Source organism: Hippopotamus amphibius, chromosome 4 (genome assembly GCF_030028045.1).
Source record: "Hippopotamus amphibius kiboko isolate mHipAmp2 chromosome 4, mHipAmp2.hap2, whole genome shotgun sequence".
In the NCBI taxonomy this organism is placed as follows: Eukaryota; Metazoa; Chordata; class Mammalia; order Artiodactyla; family Hippopotamidae; genus Hippopotamus; species Hippopotamus amphibius.
Genome location: NC_080189.1, coordinates 47285447 through 47304881, shown reverse-complemented (window position 1 = coordinate 47304881; position 19435 = coordinate 47285447). Strand labels below are relative to the sequence as shown.

At 33.6% G+C, this 19435-nt stretch overlaps 1 protein-coding gene across 2 annotated transcripts in view; it reads left to right on the top strand.

Annotated features, from left to right (window-relative positions):
- ZNRF2 (zinc and ring finger 2) overlaps positions 1-18863 on the top strand; it is a 100756-nt gene extending 81893 nt beyond the window's left edge. The window contains exons 3-5 of one of the 2 annotated variants that reach the window (XM_057732739.1): positions 7655-7760; positions 15120-15199; positions 17589-18863. In XM_057732739.1, coding sequence (XP_057588722.1) covers positions 7655-7760; positions 15120-15177 — 164 coding nt within the window. In that variant the 3' untranslated portion in view covers positions 15178-15199; positions 17589-18863. Of the gene's footprint in view, positions 1-7654; positions 7761-15119; positions 15200-17588 lie in introns of those variants that run through there. The other variant, XR_009053297.1, reaches the window with a different exon arrangement.
- The last annotated feature ends 572 nt before the right edge of the window (positions 18864-19435 follow it).

The window sequence follows — 19435 nt, the reverse complement described above, 5'->3', positions numbered from 1 at the left end:
GCATCTGGCTCACAGACTTTGTTTGCTTACACAGCATCAAAAATGTTTTTGTGTCGGTATTTTGAAAATGAAGATATTTCATCTAAAAACCTAAATTTGCAGCTGCTTTAACTATATCTAGCCACGCTGGCTCTTTATGCCCACATGGCATTCTGCTGTAGAAGCAACTGCCCCTTTAGATAGGACTGTGGGCACCAGTTTGTCACGATTACCTGCTAACCCCTAAAACTAAGGCCAAATTCATTTAGCATTTATTATTATAACTGTGCTGTTTTTTTTTTCTTGTAAAGTAGTTTAAAAGATGAGCTACTTCTTGAACGTTTTTGTGGCTTATCACCCTTTAGGCATTTTGAGTTTTCACCCTTGAACATTATCTACCCGTCAGCCTGCTGATTATCTTAAAGCCTCAGGAGGAAGCAGCAGGGAAATATCATCACACTTCAGCCTCAGTACATACACATACACATTGTAATACTTCTTCTCAGGTTCATTCCAACAGACTTAGTTCGTAAATCTGATAATAGTTCTAACATAGTGTGTTTTGTTGTATGCTGTAATACAGTACCATTTGAGTTGAGATTTTTCACTTTCAATATGGTAGTAGAATTTTGTTTAATTTAGCTAACATTTAGAGTTTTAAGCATTTTTACATTCATTAGCTCTTTTATTTTTAATCAAAGAAAATGAGGCTCAAAGAATTTTGTGCATTGCCCAAAGTTCAGGCCTGTTCTTTTTCTGTAAGCCTGTCTTCCGTTTGCATTATCTCATTAGATCTTCATAACACTCTTAAGAGACAGACAGGTCTAGCAGGTTTCATCATTTTTTTAGATTGAAGAAAACACTCAGAGGAAGAGTCCTTTCTTGCAAGTAATCACATAGCTAGTATTCGTAACATACCTGCTCCTTGCCAAGTACAGTGCTAGACATTTAACAGGTATTAATTCTTACCACTGCCCTCTGAAGTAGGTATTGTTATCCCCATGATATTCCTAAATATGTTTCAGAGTTGGAATTTGAACCTAGAAATGTCTATAAGTAATACTTTTTAAAAATTTGCTACATTACCCAAATTGTTTGCCTATTTTGTTATTGCCATTAAAGCCTACGTTATAATCTAATTTTAAAAGTATATAATCATAAATTAAGTGAAAATCAGCTTTTTTGTTTTTTAAGGACTGATATTTGTTTTTTTGTTTTTTTCTTTTTAACTTTTTAATGTGAACAACTCATTTAGGTAAACAGTTGTTTAGGATTTAGCAAATCAGCGATTTGTGACAGGGAGGAAGTAAAGTCATCTTGATTTGATATGAAGATTGGGGAGTAATTCGATAATTTAAAAATTTCTTAGATGACTTGTATAACTTTTTGCAGCTTATTAGGTACCTGGTTTTATAAAATAGTTAATCCTGAGCTGTTTTTTTAGGCTTAAGTTAGAAACAGAAAGGTCCAAGAAAGCTAAATCTATAAGTATTTAGTGTTATTTTTGTATATTTTGCCTTTTAAGAGTCACAAGTTCTGTCTCCTCTTGAAGAATAGTCTTAATTTTAAAGTAAGTTTCTAACAATGCAAATGAAAAGTGGCTATGTGTTGAGGCAATTCTCAATTATATTTAAACTAAAGAAAGCGCTAATGCAGTAAATATCTATGGCATCTAGGCAGAGGAAGCCATCAGTTTCTTGTCGAACCAGAATAATTAGTTTCTAAAAAGGATAAAATTTGACCCTGACCACATAAGGTAATTCCCATGTTTTTATTGATATATTAATCCTACAGTGAAAATGACTGTTTCCCTTTGTTGAATATTTCTAATTCCCCTTAATGATACTTGAGTACAGTAACAGTTCATGGATCTGTAATCTAGAATATTAATGTTAACTTCTTTTAAGTCCATTAGATACAACTTTATATCTGAAAGTATTTATTAATAAACCTTGTGAGCCCCAACTTTTCATTCTTTGAGTAATTGCTTTTTACTAATGTTGTGAATTTTTTTAATTCTTGATTTTTCTAGGGATTATTTCACATTTCAGCTGCTTTTGTTTTCTACTGCTATCATTGAGGGTTCAAGAACAAAAAATAAGTCTTCAGGTAAAATGCCTGATCCATAATAGTGCTTGGCATTGTATTTTGCTGAAAAGATCATATACCTTTGGATGCTTGATCTGAAGATAAAGTTGTGGTGATTATGGAATTTTCGCATGGAGTTTTGTTGGCTGCCTCTAACAAATGTGGTCTTATTTATTGTTTTTCTCCCTCCCCATCCCCCGCACCCCAAAGGATTTTGGCCATCTGCTTTTTCTCATGTTGTCTTGATCTGCAGTAACTATATGGATATGTGCTTGTACTTGCTAAATACTTTAATTTTGCATATTTGGCTGCTTGAATTTTAAGTAATTTGGGCAATGCAAATTAAGAGTTTGAGGCTGTAAGTAAAAATAATAGTTTACAGAAGTTTTTAGTTAGCTCATAAATGTATGTTCCTTATCTACTATATTAAAATATATAATTTCATATTTTGCAAAAAATAAATAAAATTTACCATTCAGTTCCTCAGTTGCACTGGCAACATTTCAAGTGCTATTTTCAGGCCATATGTGGTTAGTAGCTACTGTTTTGGACAACACAGATAAAAGACTATTTCTGTCATCATAGAAAGTTCTCTTGGACAGGGCTGTTTTCCTGTTCCATAGAAGGAAGTAAGCAGTGAATTGTGAGCTCATTTCTGATACCTTTTTTTTTTTTTTTGGCACACGGGCTTAGTTGCTCCGCAGCATGTGGGATCTTCCTGGAGCTGGGAACGAACCCATGACCTCTGCATTGGCAGGCGGATTCTTAACCACTGCGCCACCTAGGAAGCCCCCCGATACCATTTTTTATAGCAGTTTAATAGCACCAGAAAATAGAGCATATGACCAGTCTTAAGCATACTTCCTCTAAATAGGCAGCCGTTCTCACCTTTAATATTTCATACCTTAAGTTGCCTAAAACCGTTTGCTTCTGTATTTATACTCTCTTAAAATGAAATTGTTTCTTGTAGCAAAATTCATGAAGTTGTAAAAAGACCAAAGGCTTAGCCTCAGTTTGAATCCTGACCCTATAACTTACTAGTATAGTAAGTTATTTAATTTATTTGAGCCTCAGTTTCTTTATCTGTAAAGTGCAGGTAACTTTAGTTACCTCATAGGGTTAATAAAAGACTTATGTACGTCTAAAAGCATGTAACAAAGTGGACATTTATAATACTTTTAAATATAGAATGAAGCCAAAACATTTAAAAGTTAATTAGGCAGTATCAGTTTGTATGGCGTTGTTCCCAGCCTGGCAATTATAATAGATCTCTAGAAATGGCTAGGTCAGGAGTATCCTATAGAAGTTTCTGTTGGCCGTGGAATTATTTATGACATTTTATAAAATTGAAACAACTGGAATACCAGAATGGGGAGAAAAGGAAAGAGAAAAATGACAAACTTTGTTTCTGAAGAAGTCCATAAATGTTTTTCTGATCATAATGATAAAAACTAATATTTTGTATAGCGTTTTTATAACTTACAAATTTTTACACAAGATTCTTTAAAATTTCATCTCTATAACATTGAATGCCTTTATTATATTAGTATTAAAGAAGAGTAACAGGAAACTCAAGGTTGGCCAACATTTTGGAGGTTATGTACCTCACTAAGAGTGAGAATGGAAATTCATATCGTTTGCAACTTTAAATCTTATGCTCTTTCTACTTCAGCATGCTGTTTCCTTGATAGCAGTTGTTTTTCTGAAGCAGGTGTATATTTCAGAATCTCTAGGGATGGGGCTCAGGGGTGTATGTGTGTATATTTTTTTTCCCCTGTGTTGAGCAGAATATGCACCCAAGTGATTTCGGTGCGCACTTCTTGATAAAATCATTGTTCTCTTCCAGGTTTAATTCTTCTTTTCCTGCGTCAGTACCTCTCAGTTAATGCATAGACCATGTGAATAAATCAAAGAATTAGACCGATAAGCAGTACGCTGATTCTAGATGTTAAGTGGACGTTAACAACACTTTTGAAAAAGGAACACAAGTTTAGTTTCCTGTTCACAATCTTGAGTATCTCGCCACTGATCAGTGCTTGTGGAGAGGGGAATTCCACACTGGCCAACCATGGTAGTTAAATCTATTTGTCTTCCCTTCTCTGTTTTTCTCATATTAATTTTGGCTAGTTACTAGTCTGCCCTGAAGGTGTTCTAGTCCTAAAATGTTGACTCCTTATTGCTTAAGATGGTTTCTTCATGAATATTTCCAACTGATTGGCTAGAGACATTTAATAATCTTTTCCCAGCTGTCTTAAAGACGTTTCAGTGTCCTGGTATTTCTAGGCCCTATTTAACTCTGCATGTGTCTCATTACTAAGCTGAAAACTTTCTTTTGAAAGAAAGTACAGTGTCACAATGCAGTAGGAGAGGGGACTACTCTAGAAAACCTCCAGTCAAAAATTAATCATGTTGCATAGTAAATTTTCAAAAATAAAAAATACCTTTAAACATTACAGATTCTATTGGAAGTAAAAGTTTCAAATTTGAAAATTAAGAATTTGCTACTTGAGGCAGTAACTGTGAGGTTTTGCAGTGAGAGTGAACTGTCTTTTAACTCAGCTGCTCATCAAAATGCAGTTGAGCAGTGGCTATAATATGTTAACATTAACTTTTAATTTTCTGTGCAGAGATCATTTCATTAGAAAGTATTTACATTGGATATTGGGCTGCTTCTGCATTAAAATTAATGTGTTTGCAATGTTCTTATATATATAGGTATACCTTTCTTAACATAGAAAATACAGTTCTACATATTTTTTATTACTTGGACTTAAGGACCTTCTGATTAAAATGACTGACATTAATATGTCATTCTAGATTAAACAAAAAAGATTTGTTTAATAACTTAGTACTGGCAAAGCATATCATTATATTCTTAAAATATATATTATCCCATTAATTATATGCAGATTGGATTTGTCTTTGTTGTACTGTAAATAAATTTTTTTATAAAACAGGATAACCAAGGCCTTTTTAAGATATTAAAATTTTCCCAACTCAAAGATTTTTAAAACCTATTGAGATAAAGAAATGAGAGTTGGTAGTTACGGGTCAACATAAAAGTATTGTAAGACACATTTCTTTGAACAATGAATTCAGAAGCTTGTACTTAGTGGATTTCTACCTAGTTTTATTTGCTGTTGAGAATCTGTTACATAGATTTACATGGCAAAAATGTGGCAATACTTTTTTTATTTTTTAAAAGCTGGTCTATCTAATTTATGTTGACTGAGGTTTTTTTTAGTTCATATATACTTAAATGTGGATGGATTAATGTATTCCAAAAGGTAGAAAATTTGATACCATAATCCCTCAATTCTAAGACATACTTCTTTTTATAAATTTTAACAGCTCTGGAAAATGAGGTCTTAAAATTGTTTTGTGTCATTGTTTAATGGAAGCATTTTTTTCTTACTTGGTGAAATATTAAACTCATGGTGCATCTTACAATTATCAATGTCTTAAGCTGGATAATATACCAGTACTATGATCTTTTAGTGTTTCCTTCAGATCTTTTTCATTGCTATCATCATAGTGTTAAATGACAAAACTAAAAAATTCAGTAACAAGTTTTATGTCCTCTATTCACGGGAAAACAGTCTATGGATTGGGGACTACAGTGTCTAACAAGCACCTACCCAAGGGATATAGAGCAAGAGTGAGTTTTATGGGGCCTTAGAAGAGGCACTGTGAAAACAGGGCATGATTGGCTAGGAGGATGGGGGTTTCCTTATAAGGCTAGCAGGTTCTATTTTCTAGGGCAAGGCAGGCTAGCTAAAGCTGAGTTGGAAGATTGTGATTGGTGTTGGGTTTCCTTGAGAGTGAGGTATTTTCTATAGTGTAGGCTGATTTAGGTATAGGTTTGTGACATGGTCAGCGCCACTGAGATGACATCCATTTTGTGGGTTCCAATATACCAGTTAACTTTAACACTAGTTAGGTGCTTTACATTAAACTGGCTCCCTATCTGTGGAAAGCTGTCCAGAACAATAAAGGAAAAGTGGAGATCAAGAAGAGGAGGAAAGACTTGGGGTTGCAGTTGGTTGGAACTGGGGTCAGGGTTGTGTTTAGAACCTCCAGGGTCAAGAAAAGAAAAATGGGGAGAGTACTCTTGAGGGGGGTGTTAATAGGCATCATTTTCCATTTACCCAGCTCCAGTTGCCCCCAGATCTTTTTCTGGTTAAGTCTTTGATGTGATATATTAGCTTGTGAGCTACTCAGTAGTTAGCTAAAATTACTTTAGCCATATTCCCTAAATTCTTAAAGCATAAACCTTCTTATCAAGGCCTTTGCTTTTTCTGTGGAAGTTGCCCTGTTAATCCTTCTAGCCTTATGGGTAAATCATCTGCTGGTACCCTCCTTTCTACAGACCAAATAGAGTCTGTATTTCCTCTTAGTGTGCTGTCTCAAAATGAATAACTAAAGGGGGAACTACTTATGGAATGGATTTTTCTAGAAGGAACTATTACAGATATGTGCACAATTAAATTTGTTGGTTTTTATAAGAGGTATGGGACTAGCAGATAAATAATTAATTTTAGGAAGCTTTCCTAGCTTGCTCTGTATTTAAGCATTTAGATAGCCTTTCCGGTTTATCTTGTTTGATTTTAATTTCCAAAACCAGTAATTTATCTATTTGTGATATAAATTTGTATTGCATGTTCCTGCTTTTGCTTTTTGTTCTCTAAACTTACTAAGAATGTATACTCTTAAACAGTTTATCCATGCTCTACAGTAAAGGCATGTTTTAGTTATGCTTCATTTAAAAAGAGTTACAAAGCATATCTGGCTAATATACTCTATTTTAGGCAAGATCCTTTTAAAAATTAAAAATTAACATTAATAAAATGTAATTTAAATTTTCAGTATAAAACATAAATAGAGAAAAAAAATTTTTTTTTTACCCAAGAGGAATTTTTGTTTTATAAAGGGGTTTCACTACAGGAGTATTTTAAACAAAGTGATTAAAATACCCTGCAGGGTCTTCTGCAAGTTAGTCTAATTGCTGCCTATAGTAGACTTGGCATTGTCATGGAAAACGATTAAGAATTATTGAGTCCAATGTCTGAAATGCTCAAATTTCCAAAAGTCCCTTTCAGAATCTACACAAAAGCTTTGATCTGCCTTTGTATTTTCTTGAATTAAGCAGATTTTTTAAAAAGTCCTGTATTCAAGATGATTTCTTTAACTTATGCAATTTTGCTGTTTTAGAATTTTAAAAATTATAATAGTCTTTTCTGCCATGTTATACTCTATACATTTTTTGAATAGTAGGATAAGGAAAACAAATTCCAAATCACAAATAACTAACTTACTGATAAAGTTTTATAGCAGAGTCATTTGCAAGTTGGAGGAGTCTGTACTGTTCTTACTAACTGTAATGACTCAGTGAAATCTAAGTGGAAATGAAAGACACTGTCCATAGGTAAAGGTAAATATTATTCACTGATTTATGAGTAGCATTTCAAATATAGGTGCTGAGTTTTATGTATTTCTGACAAAATATGCCAGTCACTATTCTTTATAAATTAGAATTCACATAATTCTTTCAGTTCTGTTGTCCTAAATTCATTTTCTTTTTTCTCAGAGGATGTGCTGAGTAAAGATGCTGGGGAATGTGCAATATGCCTTGAAGAATTGCAGCAGGGAGATACTATAGCACGACTGCCTTGTCTATGCATATATCATAAAGGGTAAGCTAATTTTTATGTTAACCAAATCGATATTACACTAAAGGACCTTTCTCAAAGTTTCAAACTTCTGTAGTTAGGGCTGAGAAGATTCCTTCTTCATTGAATCTCTCTTCCCCCATTTTTTAAAAAATAATGGCCTTTTTTTCCCCTGCTAGTACTAAAATTTAAGCCTGTATCTGTTTGCATCCCAAAGACTACTATTTGTTAAGCATGTACTATGACCCAGGTGTCGTCCATAGCTTCTTCTTTTCTTTATTATTAATTACTTTATTTATGGCTGCGTTGGGTCTTCATTGCTATGCACGGGCTTTCTTTAGTTGCAGTGAGTAGGGGCTACTCTTCATTGTGGTGTGGTGGCTTCTCTTGTTGCAGAGTACAGGCTCTAGGCATGCGGGCTTCAGTAGTTGTGGCACGTGGGCTCAGTAGTTGTGGCTCATGGGCTCTAGAGCACAGCTCAGTAGTTGTGGTGCACAGGCTTGGTTGCTCCATGGCATGTGGGATCTTCCTGAACCAGGGCTCAAACCCGTGTGCCCTGCATTGGCAGGCAGATTTTTAACCACTGTGCCACCAGGGAAGTCTTGTCCATAGCTTCTTGAATAGATTATCTTATGTAAGCCTTGTAACAGTTTCATTGTACAGTTGAGGAAATAAGCTGAGGGATCATAGACAATCTCTCCAAGGTCACATGGCTAGTAGTAAATGGAAGAACTGAGATTCCAGCCATGTCTGTTTGACTCCAGAGCCCATCTGGTTTCTCATAAAGGGATTTTGGTTTCAGGAAAAATATGATTTAAGATGATTTAAGGTAACCTACAAAAAGAATAGAAAACTATAGAACTTTAAAAGCAATGAAAGAAATAATGTGGAATTTTATTTAAAAGCAGGGCATGGGGATCGGGGAAAACATAAAGAAAATAGTAAATACTACCAAAACAAAGAGGCAAAAATAAATCCAATATTAGTAATTATAATAAATCCAAATAGATCAAACTAACCAGTTGAAAACAAATCAAAGGATTGGGATACGCTGTTGATGAGCAACACACTTAAACATAAGGGATATAGAAAAATATGGATGTAAAGAGATAGGAAACTACATCCAGACAAATATTAACTAAAATAAAACTGACAAAACTAAATTAATACAAAATTAACAAAATTTTTATTGCAGAAAGTATTATTAGTAATTTATGATGATAAAAGTGTATAAAATTCAATTGTGTACCAAAGAACAGTGTCAAAGTAAAATATTTGTAGAACTGTCAGAAAAAATTTGACAAATCTATCATGATAATGGGAAATCTCAACACACTTCTCATTGAGTCAAGCAGACAAACAAAATTAGTTAAGACCTAGGAAAATTGAGCAATATGGTTAACAGATTTGATCTAATGGAGGTATATGTGTGTATCTGCATCCAGCAATTAGAGAGTACATTTTCTTTTCAAGTACATATGAAGTATTATAGAAATTGATCATGTATTAGACCATAAGACAAGTCTTAGCAAATCACAAAAAGTTGCTACCATACAGAAAGCTGTTCTCTGAGTGTAGTTCAATGTCAGTGACAAAAGATAAAATATTCTTCACACATACTTGTAAGTAACTTATGGATCAAAGAGGAAATCATAAATACTCTGAACCAAATAATAGTGAAAACCTTTTTGACATTTTTCTAGAGTGATCTTGCAAGTTTGTGCTACTGTGGAAAGAAAGACTGGAAATCAGTAATCCAAGTTGTTACTTAAATTAGAAAATTGATAGCAGAATAAACACAAAGATCAGAGAAAAAAAATTGAATGAAAAAAATTACATACTAGAGAGCTAACAAAGTCAAAAGTTGGTTCTTTAAAAAAAATAACAAAATAGATTAGCTTCCAGCAAGGTTGTCTCTAAGAAGGAAAAAGAAACAGTTTAGGAATGAAAAGGAACACATAACTTTAAAGATAGCGGAAATTAAAAATATTCAGCAAATTCTGTGAACAATTATATACTTTTCAACTAAAAAAATTTAAACAAAACAGTCAATTTCCTTAAAAATAGAATATTGTCCAAAATGACTCAAAAAGAAATAGGAAACCTGAATAAACTAATAACTATCATAAGTAGTTATTAAGGCCCTGAAAACAATAAATATTTAAAACAAACCAAAAACCTAAAAACAGGCCCACAATGACAGTTTGACAGCAAGTTTATCAGATACCTAAAGAACACCATGTTAACATCATATATTCCCCCCAAAAGTAGAAGTTGATAGATGGTTCTCCCACTTATTTTATGAGAACAGTATAAACTTGGTACACAAATCAGACAAGGACAGTATAAGAAAGAAAATTAAAAGGCACTCTCATTTATGAACATAAATGCAAAATCAAGAAACATTCTAGCAAACCAAATTCATCTATATCTAAAATAATTCCTCTCTGCCAAATTGAATTTATGCTAGGAATGCAAAGACACTATATGATTAGAAAATTTGTGTATGTAATAACAAAGGAAGATGACCATATTTACTTAATAAATTCTATATTATTAATAATTTAAAATCAAAAGCAAAGAATAAACATTAGATAATATATTAAAATTAATAAGAATTAAGCTGGGTTGCCAGATAGGAGCTCAGCATACGAAAATCAGCTGCATTCATATCCCAGTAAGAAAAAATATAGATAACTTTTGTTTAGAATAATAATATTAGCAGCAACAGAAACTACAACAGGAATAAGATATATTAAGAATAAATCTTGGGACTTCCCTGGCAGTCCAGTGGTTAAGGCCCCACGCTTCCATTGCATGGGGGCATGGGTTTGATCCCTGGTCGGGGAACTAAGATGCCATGTGCTACATGGCATGGCCAAAATAAACTTAGAAAAAACAAAAAAAAACTTAAAAAAAGAATAAATCTTACAAAACATATTCAAGGATTTAAAACTTTATTGAAAGATATTATGGAACGTGTAAAATAAATATGGGGGCAAACCATTTTGTGGATAGGAAAACTCAGTGTCATAAAGATGTCACTTCCCCCCAGATCTATGTAGTTAATACTATTCCAATCAAATCGCAGCTAGTTTTTTCATGTGACTTGACAAGTTGATTCTTAAATATATACAGACAAAACAACAAGGGCCAAGAACAGTCGAGACAATCATAAAGAAGAAAGTGACGCTGGGGGCAAGGGGTGGGGAAGCTTGTCCTATACATATTCACTATAGGACTATTAATTAAGACAATGTGCAAAGGATACAGGCGGGTCAGCGGGAAAGAATAGTCCATAAACACTCATGCATATATGGAGAGACAGCAGAGCACAGAGGTTAAGAGCACAGACTATTGGGAGTCAAGATTCCTAAGATTTGAATTCCAGCCTCTCCGTTTATTCACTATGCCCTCTTGGTCAAGTTACTTAATTTTTCTCTGCCTTAATCTGTAAAATGAGGCAGTAGCACCAACTTCATAAGAGTTGTTCTGAGATTTTAAATGAGTTATTATTAGAAAGTGCTGGCACATGATAGATGGTATAGGAGTATTTGTTTAACATGAATAAATGGAAAACTTGGTTTGCCAAAGGTGGTATTATGGTATAGTAAAGATAAGAATGAACTATTCAGTGCATGGCACTGGGATCAATTGGTTATTGATATGAAAAAATAATTGAATCCTGTTTTACATTTGAGATAAGAATTCCAGATAAACTGCCTGTGGTAACTAAAATCTATAAAGTGTTGGAAAGAATATAGAGAGATGTTCTTTTCTTCCCCTATTTATTTATTTATTGGCAGCGTTGGATCTTCATTGCTGCACATGGATTTTCTCTAGTTGTGGAGAGTGGGGGGCTACTCTTCATTGTGGTGCGTGAGCTCCTCATTGAGGTGGCTTCTCTTGTTGCAGAGCACAGGCTCTAAGCACGTGAGCTTCAGTGATTGTGGCACATGGGCTCAGTAGCTGTGGCTCATGGGCTTAGTTGCTCCGCAGCATGTGGGATCTTCTTGGGGCAGGGCTCAAACCTGTGTCCCCTGCATGGGCAGGCAGATTCTTAACCACTGCGCCACCTAGGAAGTCCCTAGAGAGAGATAGATGTTCTTAACCTCATGGTAAGAAATTATTTATTGTGGGAACTAAGATAACCTCCCCATAAAAACTGAGAAGAAAAGTTGATGAATTTGACTACATTAAAATTTAAAACTTTTTTTGTATCATGACACTGTGAAAAAGTCAAAAACTAGACCTCAGAGTGTTTTCAATACACATAACAACAAAGTTTTGATATCTAAAACAGTACTCTTCTTTAGCAGCTTTCTTTAATGCAGTTAGCTTGTTGCAGTTGGTAAATGGTATAGTGGTGACAATATAATGACATCATACTGGTTCATACATAATATTTTTCAGCACATTAATGCTTTGCTCCATCAAATAAAAGCAAATATGGAAGCAGGCCATGGAAGAATACAGTTAACTATAAGGATGTCCATTCACCAAGTACTCTCACACCCAATTCAGTTAGGCCCTGGGATTTATTTTAGAAGTGCTTGCATTCTTCATAGTTCTCAAATTTTGTGCATTGGCTTTTGTCTCCATAACTCCAACAGTATCAATCCTTTCTTAATCCTCTTTATGTCAGGCTTACCTCACCCCTTTTTAAAAAAATCCTATATTTTATTTGAAAGGGAACATGTGTTGTCTTTGTTCCGGTTACAAGATTGTATGTATTGTTTGAGTAGTCTGCCTTTAACCTGTTTTTTTCTCATAAACTCTCTTATTTTTAGTGCACAGTTTTGTAGAAAGCAGTGTTCGTCAAAAATGTATATATTATATATACATTACTAATAAGGAAAAAATATCAAATTGTACACTTTAAATATATGCTGTTTATTGTATGTCAATTGTATCTCAATAAAAGTTCTTAAAGAAAAAAATTTTTTAAAAATGTCTATATTATAGCTGAAATATCTGGATAATAACTTCTTACAAATCTATAAGGAAAAGACAAATCAAAATAGAAAAATTGGCAAAAGTTGTTAACAGCTAGTTTACAAAAAAGAACTGCAAGTGTCCAGTAAGCATACAAATGTATCTGCTGTACATATCCTACAACTCAGTAATTCCGCTCCTAGGTGTATGCCCTAGAGGGATTTTTATCTTGTGCTCCAGGATAGTGCTACTGCTACTACTCTGTGCAGATTCAGGATGAGATCCAGGAGCTTGTGCCAGAATATAAGTCAATACAGTGCTGTCTTCATTGAGAAAGTTGTGCAATGATTAAAAAAAAAAATCAATCAAAACAGTGTGTTTAGAGGACTGGTAACAAATAGCTCATGGATTAGCACTGTGTGGACTACCCTTTGAGTAGGGCTGGCTAAGAGATGTATGAAAATGTTCATAGCATCACTGAAAGTGTCCATTGGTAAAAGAATGGATACATAAATTGCCACGTGCTTATATGAGGGAACACTGTACACAATGAAAATGTAAAAACTAGAGCCTTATTTATTAACAATTGCAAATCTCAAGCAAATTGACTGAAAAAAGCCACTAGAAAAAAGCATACCTTATGCTAGTATTCAAATAAAATTTAAAACATGGAAACAGTACTGTATGTTGTTTTGGAATATGTGTAATATATAGTTTTAGAGTAAGAAAAGCGCCAAAATCTGGAGAATGATTTGCTGGATTTGAGAGAGGGGAATATAATATTTTAAATAACATGAGTTGATAGCAATTTATCTAAGAAGGACCTGGGATTTTAAATGGTTTCTTTGTCTAGATGAGCTGAAATCATATGGTTGTAAAATAAAAAGTGCCTGTTTTAGATCACAGAGGTGTACTGTTCAGATAAACTGGGAATTGTTAACACATCTGGAGTATTTTGTTCGTTTCTCAGTGCTTTGTCATAAGAGGCGTTCTGGTAGACCAGAGGACCTCAAGAGCCAAGTGAGTCGAATAGAGAGCACCCTGAAAACAGTGTCATAAACCAAATTGGGCATGTTTGTTTAGATAGTGAAAGTCTTAATGGCAACAGAAATTGTTTTAGATATTTGAAAGGTCATGTGGGTGAGATCTTTTACCTTCTTTCCTTTTAAATTTATCCATCATTTTTACTATCAAACCAACCTGTCAGGATATGAGGATGGATAAATATTAATTTTACCCTTCAACATACTAGCCAAGCCTTCTAGCTTTATGGCATATGCAAATTTGCAGTGTGTCAACAGTGAGAACGTTGAATAGTTTAAAATCTGCTTGGGTGACTTCCTAGCTGTTGGGCAGGTTACTTAACCTTCTTAAGGCCTTGAGTTTATCATTAGCACTTTCTGCAGTGATGGAAATGTTCTGTATCTGTGTTATCTAGTAGCGTAGCCACTAGCTGTGTGGCTGTTAAGCACTTGAAATGTGACTAGTGTGACTGAGGAAGTGCATTTTTCTTTTATTTAATTTTAATGAATTTAGCCACTTGTGGCTTACTGCATTGGACAGTGCAGATCTATGATAATTATGTAAGTAACCCTAATATTTAATTTCATATAAAATCATGAAATGGTTTATAAATACAAATGGATTATGGTATATTTGTGTATGTATATGTATTGAAGGAAGGAAGGGATAGAATTAAATTGTTTTCAGTACTCATATCACATATAAATATGGTCTTTTAAAATGTGATGCCGGAAGATACCATATGCCACAGAGCAACTAAGCCCATGTGCCACAACTGTTGAGCCTGCGCTCTAGAGTCCATGAGCCACAACTATTGAGGCCATGTGCCGCAACTACGGAAGCCTGCACACCTAGAGCCCGTGCTCCGCAACAAGATACCACCACAGTGAGGAGCCCGCTTACCACAACAAACAGTAGCCCCTGCTCACTGCAACTAGAGAAAGCCGGTGTGCAGCAGCGAAGACCCAACACAGCCAATTAAATAAATAAATAAATATTTTAAAAATGTGATGCAGTATTGTTGTAAAGAATTAAAATTTAAAAGCTTTATCTATGGCATAAACTGGTTGACATTTGCATAAATGAACAACTCTCTTGAAAAGAGAAATATCTGCCCAGATTTGTCCTTTAATTTTGAATATTGGTAAAGTGGTAGTTCCTTAGATTGTCTTTTAGGAATGGTTGTTCTGTTTAAACTTTAAAGTACTTTATAGCCTAATTTTGTAAAGATTTATTTCCTTAACTGCTTGGAATAATCAGAATGTAATAAACATATTCTTTTATTTATATATGCCAAATATGATCAAATTGAAATAGTTTTTTTCCTCAGATATATTACTGTCAAGAAGTAAGCATTTTTATTATGACAGTTATGATATAAATAAACATGTTTCAATTTTTCTGATTTTTTTTTTTCTTTTCTAGCTGCATAGATGAATGGTTTGAAGTAAACAGATCTTGCCCTGAGCACCCTTCAGATTAAGCATCAACTTCCTGTTTTATAGGTAGTTCTATTTATGTTTTAATTGCTTTTTAAACTGTTACCTGAGTTATACATTCTCAATCACCGTTTTTATTCATTCACTTATTCATTAAGGTGTGCGTTTGTGTATATGTGTTCCAGACATTGTATTAGGCTACTGTGCAGAAAACTCACAATAAAAGATACATAAGGGACTTATGGGACTTCCCTGATGGTCCAGTGTGTAAGACTCTGAGCTCCCAATGCAGGGGGCCCAGGTTCAATCCCTGGTCAGGGAACTAGATCCTGCAGGCATGCCGCAGCTATGGGCCCTTATGCAGCAACTAAGACCCAATGCAGCCAAATAAATAGAGAGATATAGATAAATACAACTTTCTTGATTTCCTGGAGAGTCATATATTAAGTAAACTACATTTTTGGTACTTTAAAACACGTTAGCTTATTTAATTTTAGTTTAATACTTTAAAAAATCCCTATGAAGTGTAAATATGATGACCCCATTTTACCAGTGAGAAACCTGAGGGTCAAGGTAATTAAGTTCTATAACATTAAGAAGCACATTGCAGCAGCAGTCCAAGGTCATGTAGTTAGCAACAGAATCAAATTCCATACTCTTATTCGTAACTTCGCATGTTTTTAGATAATGTAATTTAATATTATAATTCTAATCATAATAATTAGTTAGCATTTATATTGTATTATTATGTGCCAGGCATTGATCTAAGCATTTTACAGCTATTAATAACTCATCTAATCCTTATAACAACCCTTTGAGCTCAGTACTCTAACACCCATCATGCAGATGAGGAGGTTAAGTTTTAGAGAGGGTAAGAAACTTGTCCTTAGTAGAGCTGGGAGTTGCATCCAAAGATTATGTTCTTTGCTGTTTTGCTGTTAGATAGGAACATTGTCTTCAGCAAGTTGAATTTGTAGTCATTCACTTAATTTTGCACTTTTGTATCGTATCTATACAGTAGACAAAAAAAAATTGAATTTTAAACCACAGAATTTGTTTTGCACATCAGCTTTTTTTTAAAATAAGTTTTTGAATTATCTGTTTTATGCATATTAGCGTATATATATCAACCCCAGTCTACCAGTTCATCCCACTACCCCCGTATCAGCTTTTGAACCTTTTACTGTGAGATGATTCAGATCATACCTTGACACATTTGAAGTATGAATTGGGATTAGATGCTGTGTAAGAGAAGTGTGGTGATGGAGTGGTATTTTGAGAATACATGCATGTATGTATGTTTTTATTTCACTATGTAAAAGATATTTTGAAGAGGAGGATGCTTTGGAATGTCTTCAGTGTCACCTTACTGGGCCAATAAAGTAAAGCTATAGCTAAAATTATAGAAGCTTTTTAAGAGAAGTACTAAAAACTATTGCTAATAAAATGAAATTTTTATCTTAGTATTTTACATACCAAAATAATATGTCTAAATCTTTCACCCGTAGATAAAATTTGTCTTTTTAGTCAATGAAGTTTTTTGTGTGAAAATGGAATTTTATAGTGTGAAATCTTTTATTACATGGTCTAATCAGCTAAATTTTTCTTTTAGTGTCACAGTGAGCTTATGGGATATGTGGAACATGCATCTCCTCTCGTGGTCAATATGCATGTCTGTTGGTTTTAAACAGCATTTCAGTTCCTTTACCCTATATATGTTATCTTCTTATTCATTTATTTTTTTTTTCAATGTGGAACCCGAGTTTGGTGGCAGCTGCCCTCAGAAATGTGAATCAGTGGTATCTGTTTCTATGGGTCTTGAGTCACTTCTACTAATGTATAGATGTGGAATGTCTCAATTCTCACATTTTTGCTTTTGTTCTGACTGACCTTATTTGTCAGATGGTAAATTCCTCCTATCCCTTTTGCTGTTCTAGATTACAAGTGTATGCGTGTGAAGAGGATTCAGTGTTGTTAAAACTTTTTTTTTTAAGGCAACATGTAGTAGCACTTCTGATACACTTCAGCATACGAATTTAGTAGCCAGCCCAAAATGGAGATACATGAATATCTAAGGTCTTGATTAGTTAGGAAATCATTTCCTATTTTTAATTTGAGGTTTTTAGTTTCTTGGAGAGGGATTAATAAGTTGTGTCTATGTGTGTTTTTGTACGTGTTTGTGTGTGTTTTCTGTACCTTTGTGTAGTCTTTATTGTGAAGGTGGAATGAATGTTACCTAGTGGCTTTTTTTTGTAACTATTTTAAGCTTTAATTGGTCCTTCTGTGTCCTTGATTTGTTCTTTAGCAGAATATAGATTTTATCAGTTTTTAAAATACTAAGTAAGTGTATGAAAATTTACAGTCTAAAGCAATGTTCGTGGGGAAATGGATGTTGTGCTTTGATTTGTATTACTATGGACCATTGCTTAAACTAAATGTATTCACTTTTACACAGGTTTCCTTGTCTTTTCAAGATGCTTGAAAAACTGAGAGGATATGAAGATCTGTCTCTGGAAGAATAAAAACAAAAATGCAGGCATACTCAGCCAGAAATCTAAGTTCTGTGAGACCCAGTAATGCAGAGATGGACAATCATATAGGAAAAAAAGTCCTGCTGAAGAGAGGACAATTGCCACAGAACTCAGTGTACCAAACATGCATATAAAGGACACACAGGGATTTTGAAAATGCTGCACATCCCTTAATAGTCATCTACATAGGTAATACTGATGAACATTTTGTATTCAGACGCCAAAGTTAACTGATTTAAAAGTTGATTTACTTTTTATTAAGTTCTCTAGAGCTGAGCAACTAGTTGTTTTTAATTTGTTGGTTTTTAGTTTGGGGTCCCTTTATTTTCCTCAACATGATGTTCCTGCATTCATCTATTCTTAAATTGAAGACCACATAATTTACTTCTTAAAAATTAGTCTTAAATGTGAAACCAAGAAATGTAATCAAGCAGTAAAACATTCTCTGAATGTATACCATGATCTCAAGTTCTTCGATTTTTTTTCCCCAAGAGTGGAAAATAGACGACTACATAGGAAAGCTAAAGTATGTTAATATTTTAAAGGTTTAACATTATCAGAATGCAGTCCAAAGAGTAAAAAAATCAAGTGACATAATTACATTTTAATTAATTAAATCTAGGATTATCTACTGAATTGCAATTTATTAAATATATTGTTTCCTTTTCAAATAAAACTGCTCAACAGTTAATCAGCAATGAATCATCTTGCAGCTATGCAACTTTAAAAAAATATGAATTACCAATTTTAAGTGCTGCCAGCTACAGTAATTTTGTTTTAACGGGTATTTTTGTTTGTTCTTTTCATGTAATTATTTTATTGTGCTTTGCATCTCCAGGCAGTTTTCCTACATTTGGGTAAAATGTTCAACAGGTTGTAAACTTAATAACTTATGAAAAGGGTAAAATAAAATTTTCTTGAGTGGAACTTGGAATAACTTGAGGGACGTTTTTATATATTTTTAAAAATCAGAATTTAATTGGGATGCCAGATTTATAGCAATTTGCATCTTTAATTTTCCAGATAATCTGGAGTTTAGCATTTGATAAATGATTTTTTAAAGCAAACATGAAGATTTTGTTAACTTATAATTTATTAATGTGTTATTACTGTAATTGAAAATGTTATGGTTAAATTCAGTCTTGTGTAGAAAGAAATGTATTAAGCAAAATTATGTGAATAAATATTCCCACAAAATACATCTGAATGGTTAAAAAATACTGGAAGAGAGCTATCAGGGCTTGCAACAGTGAATGTCTATTTTTTTTTTAAATATTCAAAAATACCAATACATAGATTTCATGTTTTCAACATAGGGAAAATGTTATCAGTGAACAATTTAAGCAGGGCACTTTACTCGGTATAATTGAGAGTTACACAGTACTGTTTCCTTATTTGAAGCTTTCTTTATTCTATTGTATTTAAGTATTTGCTTTTCTGTTTACTGTTGCTATTCTTATCCTTCTCAATTTTTTTTCCTGTTCTTTTGCTTCTGTTTCATATTTTTTTAAAAGGGCACGTACAGGAGCAAGTGCTGCTACCCAGAAAAATTTGTGTATTATAAACAATTAAAAGAGTTTTTAATTGCTTTCTGTGTGATTCTAGACCAGATAACATTTTCCCTAAAGTTATGCTGTGAAATGCCTTTTGTTATGCTGCAATTGATAAAAGAATCTAAAACCTCCGTGGTGACAGCTGACAGCACAGTTTCATAGGTGCTTTTTTTAACCAGTTATGGGAAATATTCTTCCCTGAAGGAAAATATTCTTTC